The 8,493-nt window shown below is 51.3% G+C and overlaps 1 protein-coding gene across 2 annotated transcripts in view; it reads right to left on the minus strand.

Annotated features, from left to right (window-relative positions):
- The window catches only part of PLXNA2 (plexin A2), a 361,775-nt gene that overhangs the window by 47,666 nt on the left and 305,616 nt on the right, over positions 1-8,493 (minus strand). For both annotated transcript variants that reach the window (XM_019514044.1, XM_019514043.1), the window contains 4 exons: positions 7,141-7,380; positions 6,577-6,720; positions 4,155-4,389; positions 261-403 (listed from right to left, as the gene is read on the minus strand). In XM_019514044.1, the coding sequence (XP_019369589.1) occupies positions 261-403; positions 4,155-4,389; positions 6,577-6,720; positions 7,141-7,380 (762 nt within the window). The remainder of the gene's footprint in view (positions 1-260; positions 404-4,154; positions 4,390-6,576; positions 6,721-7,140; positions 7,381-8,493) is intronic.

An 8,493-nucleotide genomic window follows, 5' to 3' on the forward strand; every position in this document is an offset into this window, starting at 1 on the left:
TGCTTTGAACTAGGTTTGCTGGAAGGCTCGGTGTCCTGCGAAAATGCTTCCGGCGTCAGTTCGAGTGTGGCCCAAAAGATCACCCCCGAAAAGATGCCGCTGCGCTTATCTCAGTGCATCTAATAAGATTCAAGGTGGGAGGCAGGAAGGTGTGACTTTCAATTTAGGCTCCCAGAGGAAACCAGAAGACCATCCCAAGCAATCTAAAGACAAAGAGCAATGCTGGGGGAAAGAGCACGGGTGCACAGGTGTTTCATTACCTCCAGCTCCCGCAAGACAGGGTGGTCCTCGATGCCGGGGAAAAGGACTCTCATAGCATATGTCCGATAATCGAGGTACGGGATCCCTGAGCGATCGAGGTCACTGGTTAGCTCGTTGATGTCTGTCTGCAGTTCTGCAAAAGCTGGGAGAGAAAGAGGAAGGGGAGGATTAGGCTGTGAGATGGCAATGCAGTCACAGGTGAGAAGAGGGACCTGAAGATGGGTCTTTGGGAACAGCCTCCCTAGCGGGGACAGCCATGGTTCAGCTTGGGACACTGGTTTACTGTGGACCCCGACATGTTGCTCAGGTCTACCCTCGCTTTGAAGTGCCCACTCCACCGCACCCGAGAGCAAGTGAACACAAGCACAGCACAACGCACAGATGCTGAGAACAAAAGAGGCCTGTTAATTGGTATGCGGTTCACACCTTGTGTATCAGCTCCTAAAATACCTGTAAAGGCTCCACACAGAAACAAAGATCCTATTTTTAAACTGATGTCCCTGCCATATTCGCTCTCTTTCCCTCTCCACAGGTAATGCCGGTAACTTAATCTCAAGTTTCGGGGCATCAACTGTCTGCTGCAGGCTGGGAAAGGATTTATCTTAGTGTTTATGGCACAGCACAGAGACATTATACATATCTGTGTGTGGGGTATGCTTTCCTGAAGCATAATATGCCAGATGCACTATTAAACGTGATGGACTAGTGGTCTGATCTATCATCCCTTTGTCTCAAGTGAGCCTCTCTCTGCTCTGGAGCTGGCTGTCCATCCTGCACGCTCCTCACCCCCTGTCTTCTGCATTCAAAGATATCATATTTGGACCAGCTGGACCTGTCCTGTGCAAAACATCTGAGACATCAATAGGCATTATCATCCTCTGAAATGTGCTACTACACGTTTCATCCTCTGAGCTTCCTTCAGAAGATCAAACAAGTCTGAAGGAAACAGCAACCATCCTTCGAATGCTCTTTGTCTCAGTCCCAGCTACAGGCACCAGTGCGCGGGATCCGGCTTTGAACCCTTGCCGGGAGCCAAGCCCAGCTTGTCTCATTGCCAGGGATAAGACTGCTGCCCACTGACGTGTGCAAGGGACGATTCTTACTAGTTCAAACATCTATCGGATTTCTGTGCCGAGATCTGTTCTTTTTCAATGCTGCTGTTCCATGGGACTTGCTGGGAAGGTTTGTTTTGATCTGTGGTTATGAAGCCAGAGGAAAAACATTTTGATCCCAAACACAGATTGTTATTTGGAGATGTTCAGTTGAGCTCTTCCGTCTCTTTGCTGCCACGTGCTGCACAGGAGACACCAGGCGCTGCACCTACACGTGCAACCCACTCCTACCTGCATGCAGCCTTTCATGCAGTCACCATCCTCGGTGCTCATGCATCTGTGCAAAGCAGCTTGCATCTGCATGTCTGACCGTGCATGGCCTTCATGCAGGCGCGCCACTCTCTGCATGTTCCAAACAGGTCCCTGCATAGGTTTGTGTTCATCTATAGCCGTCCCACAGGCAGAGACCCCTATCCCTCCCCTCCACCTGCAAATGCATAGCATGCCTGACATCTCCACACATGCCCACCTTCTGCCTTCATGCCTTCACCCATGCCCTCTCTCTGAATGAGAGCCAGGGCACATCTCTTTGGGACCCGAGCCTCTCCCCTGCTCTGCCCTGGGCTGAGTCTGTGCTCGATCCTCCTGCCAGTGACACTGCATTTAGGACAGGCTTCTGCAAAGCTCCATGAGGGTCTTTTTCCCTCCTCTCTAAGGGACTGGGGAGGGCTCAGGATGACCCACTCCTGGTCCCCTCTCCCTCCTCATGGAGCTCATGCCATTTCCCCAGGGGCTGAATCCCCATATACTTTTTATTTTGGGTTTTTGAAAGCCCCTCAGGGAAGGCTGCTAGAGGACTGTGAGTACTGACCCAGGCAGCCTGGGGCTGGAGCAGACTCATGATGAAATCTAGACATGTCACTTAAGCAGGATCAAGTGCTAATCCCATTCTCTGCACATTAGGCAGGCCGAGGCTGCGTCTGCCTCTGATACACTTGTTAGCGGCTCTCCTCCCATGGCGGGTGATGAGCACACCAGCCTTGAAAGCACAGAGGATCTGCTCCTTTCTGGGGTTGGAAACAGGCTTTGGTTTGAGCTATTTCAAAGCCAAGTGGCATGAACAGGGGCTGGTGATCAGGAAGCCTAGACCTGAGACAAGATGCTGGAGATGGCATCAAATCAGTGGAGCCTGATGAGAGTCCTTAGTGGGTATGTCTTTGTGGGCACATCCACATGTGCATTTACATTGCATTAAATTTAGTGCGCAGTAAGTTACTGCACAGTAAGCAGAAATAGGTCGGTGTCTACACATGCAGGTGTTAAAGCACATTAATGCTGTGTGTGGTCTGACTTGGGACTAAAGTTAGTCCCAAGTCAGTTCACACACAGTGTTACCGCATACTAAGGCGTCTACATGTGTGTTATTACACAGTAACTAATTCGGTGTAATTTTGAAACCTGCATCATGCAGGTATCAAATTCCCACCCAAGTCGGCATAAGTCGCCATGCGTACTGTGCAGTATGGGTGTGTATGTGTAGATGTGCACCTGTCCTGCACAGTCATTTTTGGTTACTGAGCAGTAATTTAAGTTACAGTGCAGTGAATGTGCATGTGTATATGCACCCAGTGTGTAGCATCTGTCTGGCTGTGCATAGGTCTGTGAGGGCGAGAATAAGTGTGTGTGCGTGTGGGTGTGAAGTGGGGAGGCACACATATGTGTGGGTAGGACCGTGCCTATATATTTGGCTGGAGTTTTGTCTGCTCTAAGGGGGTCGAGCAAAGCATTTCCACCCGTGGCCCCCTCGGTTCAGCTTCCCCAGCCCTGGGACAGGCCGAGCGGAGGTGAGGCTTTGTGGTTCACTCACAGGTTTTGCCACTGTGTCAACTGGACAAGCGGTACCAACAAATACGCCCGAGCTGTCATTGCAAAGGGGCTCTCGTGCACTGGGGTAGCTGCACCGATAGGAACTTCCCACTGAAATCCCGTTGTGCCAAGCTGGCCTGCGTATGACACAACGTGCCTGCATGCTGCTGCGAGTGCAGGGGCCTTTCCAAATGCTCCTGCACATCAACGGATAGGGGACATAAAAGTGGACGTAGTCTCCAGAGCCGACCCGAGGGAGAGAAAGGGAGCAGCAGGAAAGCATGAGGTTTTGACAGGAGAAAATGTCCCCACATTTTTAGGACATGACATTAAGGATTCCTCATGGTCTGCCCTGCCATATTCATCTGCCAGTGGTGTGATTCATTGGCAGTCTGGGAATCCTGCAGGAGGCAGCTCTGGCCTGCATTCATCCTTTCTGCGCTCGTCTGAAGGGACGCGTGGCTGGTGTGGGAGGATCGGTAATCTGGGGAGGCGCTGCACATCGCCCCAGGATTCCTTCCAAGGCTGCTTTCCAAAAGGATGTTTTTATTCTCTGTGACCCTGCATGGAGAAGCCCAGGGACCAGGCCACATGGGCAGATGCTCAGAAACCTGGCTTTAGTTTTAAAGAAGCCAGCTGGGCCTGAGAGCCTGACGCTTGGTCTGTACACTTTCAAGGGGGATGCCTGAGAACGATGGTAGGAGATTCCTGCCACAAAGACAGGCAAGCCAAGAGCTATTGCTCTGTATGGGCACGGCACCGGGCAGCCAGTCTCTGTCATTGCCTGGGTGATGGGTGCAGGTCTGACACCATGCAGTGCACTGTGATGTTCTCAGGACCAGAGGTCCACATGAGGCACTGGGGTTGTAGCTTCAGCCTCCCTGTAACCGTGCTGGTGAGTTGTGCCCCACACACAATGCAATCACAGTAAAGTCCGCACCCCTCTTCCCTGGCCCCCACCCGTGCGGTACTCACCCTCCTTGCACTCCAGGGCCACACGTGATTCGAGGTTGTCCATCTGCATCTGGAGCCTCTTGAGGGTGAGGTCATTCTCCCGGGACTTGCGCTTGTAGGCGATGAGGACGATGATGACGATGATGAGGAGCAGGCTGCCTCCTGCCGCGATGCTGACGATGGCCGGCAGGGTCAGCAGGCTGTCCGAGATCACGCTCACTGAGCCGGGCGAGAAGACAATGCCACCAACGTGCACCTAGCCAAGCAAAATGCCAAGTGATTATTTCACTCTGTGTGGCACTGGGGAGGCCACATCTGGAGTCCTGTGTCCAGTTTTGGGCCCCCCACTACAGAAAGGATGTGTAAAAATTGGAGAGAGTCTAGTGGAGGGCAACAAAAATGGTTTGGGGGGCTGGGGCACATGACTTGCAAGAAAAGGCTGAGGGAACTGGGCTCCTTTAGTCCACAGAAGAGAAGACTGAGAGGGGATTTGATAGCAGCCTTCAGCTCTCTGAAGTGGGGTTGCAAAGAGGATGGAGCTGGACCGTTCTCAGCGGTGGCAGATGACAGAACGAGGAGCAAGGGGCTCAAGTTGCAGCAAGGGAAGTCGAGGTTAGATATTAGGAGAAACCTTCTCACTAGCAGGGTGGTGAAGCACTGGAACAGGTTACCCAGAGAGATGGCAGAGTCTCCATCCGTGGAGGTTTTGAAGAGCCGGCTAGACAAAGCCCTGGCTGGGATGACGTAGTTGGGGCTGGTCCTGCTTTGAGCAGGGGGTTGGATTAGATGTGACCTCCTGAGGTCCTTTCCAGCCCTCATTTTCTATCATTCTGTGAAAACAAACAGGGCTCAGGCAGGGAAAGCCCCATTTAGCAGCTGGCTCAGGGATAGGCAGCCCAGGTGCAAGCTGCTCAGCATTGAGACCATCCCCACTGCTCTCATGCAAAGCCAATATGGATTTGGGTAGTCGAGGCGTTCTGGGACTCTTGGACTCTCACTAGGTCCGACATCCACCCCCGATTCCCTGGTTGGGGGGTGTCCTATCTACTCTCACCTGTGCACCCTCTGCTCAGCCCTGCAACATTCCCAGTTTGGACCTGGACTGCCTGGCTCTGCTCCATGTCCCTGGCCCAAGATGTGGATGGGAATAGAGAGATTTCCACCCTCCCAGTTCCTCCCCAGGAGAAAAAAGGGTGGAAGAGGAAGCAGTGGCCTTTGAGTAAGCAGCACTGACTTCCAGCTCAGATGCTTGACACATTTTTTCTGCTCCCCAAATCCCTTTTATCTGTTAAGTTAAGGCAATCAGTCCACACTATACAGATGTCTGGAGAAGACATGGCACACAGTTTGTCTCCATCACAGCCAAGACCATCTGAACACTGTCTGTGTTCAAAAATAAAAAAGAAAAGAAAGGGCACAGCCTATTTGAAACACAGAGATGGCTTCAAGTCATGATAAATACATCAGTCCTTCAATATCTGAAGCTTTGTTCTTATTATCTGATGGCTCCATTTGACTTTCATTTCACAGGCTTTCAACTCCCTTTTGTAAACTATGGACATTAGAGACACACTGACAATTTCTTGGACAAAGGAAGTAAAGGAAAACTAAGAAAGAAGGGTTGGAAAAGAGAAGGAAAGGAAGGGGAAGGGAAGAGAGAATATATATGAAAGCTGGGGAATAAGCAGGCTGGAGGCTAATGATAGGATAGGGTTTTCTTGAACATGGAAGACCTCAGATGTAAACAGCTGTCTTCGGGGCTGCTTAGTACAAATCCTGTAGTGATAATTCAAATATATTTTAGTTGCTGAACTTGAAGAAACATAAATCACAATTAAGGGCCTCATTTGAGCGTTACCCTGGTACTTTAGCAGCTGCCCACTTCGTCTCTGACTACACTGGAGAGGAATAACATTGCCTACAAGTGAAGCGAATGAAAGCACAAGAATTGCCATCCTGGATCACACTGTTATCCAATCAAACCCACCATTCAGAAGCAGCCAACTCCTGATGCTTCAGGAAAATGCAAAAATCCCTTGAAGTGCCCCCAAGCCAACATCACTGCGCTGTATACAGCGGCAGAAACCCTTCCTGAGCTTGCACCTGGGAGCACTGCGTGTGACGGTCCATTTTCCCGTGTATTAGCACTGTCAGAAATGGGGCAGCCGGTGCTGAGGCCCTGCTGGCAGAAATCCCCCAGCTTCCCGGCTTCTCTAGAAACCTGCCCTGGCAGCAGGAGGGGGTCTCTAGGGACAGGATGGGAATTTCCTTCTTTCCACGACATGCTATGCTTTTCACTTCCAATTAAACAGCCGTGAAGGGCTAAAATCCTGTCTGAGGCTTGACAACGGTGGCAAAAACAGCACTCACATGCTGCCTTGGAGGAAACAGGAAGGAAGAGAGGGTAGACAGACAGACAGATGCAGGCTGGTTTCTGACCTACCATAACTTTATGCTGGCCTGTGAGGGTCGGAGGCTCGCACAGCAGCTGTGTCTCAGACACAGTGACGGCGCAAGGGGTGTCTCCAATTAGGACGGTGTAGTTCAGCTTTGCTCCGCCGGGAGCTGGTGGGCACAGATTTTTGCCCTGGAGACAAAGGGAAAGATGGCTGCATGAAGACATCACATATTTGTTGGCCAGAACTCATCTACCCTTTAATTCCTAGTTGAAGCGTGCACGTAGTTGGAAATAGAGGCCTATATGTTGCCCCTTTCCATCTTCCACTGCCTTCTCTAGCCAGTGGGCATAATATTCCTGTATCACGGACATCACACCGAGCTTCCTAGATCTCAAAGAGGGCGAGAGAAGGGCATAAGGCTCTCCGAGCCCTACAGTACCTCTGCCTGTTGCACTTCAGCTCTCATCTACACCTAAAAGCTTTCTGGACATAGTGCTTAATTACAGCAGTCAAGGGTCTTAGATTTCACTCCTTCCTAGGACTAGGGCTCACAGGGAGACCAGCTGGGCTGCACAAAGGGCTGAAATGGATGTCGCAGGTGTCCTTACCTTCAGGATGATGGGAGACCCTGGCTTCTGGTCCAGCACCCCTGTGGGGCTCAGCAGCTCAAAAGTGGGGTTTGGGTAGTAAATGAACTTAGTGTCGTTATAGATAAGCAGGGACTGCACGTTGTTAAAGATGAATCCAAACTCGTCTGGCCGCTCGACGGCATCCAAGCCAGGGCGGTACTCGGGGGTGAGGGAGGGAGCCAGGCAGGTCAGCATGGTTGTGTTCATGACCCTGCAGATCTGGAAATGCAAGAAGGGAAGAGGAGGGGGAGATGAACACCGTGAGTAAGAGATCCCTCCCATGGCTGGTCTTTGCCCAGCCTTGCACACACAACACCAATGGGCAAATTCACTGAAAACCGTGGAATCCGACTCCTTTAGACCTGGTCAGCGGGACAGCCACTAATCCCGGTTTAATACCCTTACAGGCATCATAGCTGAAACTGTGCCTGTTACATCTAGAGATTTAAAGGCCCAAGCTCAGCCTGGCCCAACAGGTTAGCAAGGCCAGACACAACTGGCTGCTGTCTGAACAGGGCACAGTCCTACTTTTTAGGGTGACAGCTATCCCTGGCATTAAAGCTCCCACTATAGTAGCAGAGGTGAGCTCTCCTCTCAGGCTAGAGCTGTCGTCTCCAGGGCAGGGCTGAGACGTGGTTGGAGGGTCTTGTGAACATGAAGGTAAAAGCACGGTCACTGGGGGAGGTGACAGTGTCTGAACCCATTTGCAATAATGCGAAAGCGCTAGCAAACCAAATCATGGCCAGTGACACCCACCGGCCCCCCACCCCTCCCCTGAGTTCACAGGCCAGGAGTTGCAAGAGGAAGCTCCTTTCAACAGCCCCCTTGCTTGATACCGTGCTGATCTGAACAGGCTCCAGCCATTATTTTTAAAAGCCTGAGTAACCGTGGGCAGTGAGCAGCTGTGCAAAGGATTGCAGCCATGCCGCTCCACCTTATTTCTCTTTCTCTAACTTGGCAAGTACAATTTGGCTTCACACCGAGCCTCTGATACCCCAGGTATCTCTAAGTCCTGTTACAAAGCAGTGAGTTAGGTACTGAGGGCAGAAGGCAGGGCAGGATGCCCCTTAAAGACTAATTGATTAAGGGAGGCCTGTGTTTTTGTAGGCAACAACCTACTACGGGTGAAAGGGCCACTAAGGGCAAAGGACACAGGAGTCAATACTGGCATGAGTCAGGGTTAATGTGCAGCGGCTGGGTGGAAGAATGGGGTTGCCTTAGAAAAAATTGGCCAAGGAGCCAGTGATGCTTATAGAATTTAATTTTTATTTGCACTTTAGTCCAGGAATGTGCACGCGCACGCGCGCACACACACACACACACACACACACA

Source organism: Gavialis gangeticus, unplaced genomic scaffold (genome assembly GCF_001723915.1).
Source record: "Gavialis gangeticus isolate Ggan-Ray unplaced genomic scaffold, GavGan_comp1, whole genome shotgun sequence".
Lineage (NCBI taxonomy): Eukaryota > Metazoa > Chordata > Crocodylia > Gavialidae > Gavialis > Gavialis gangeticus.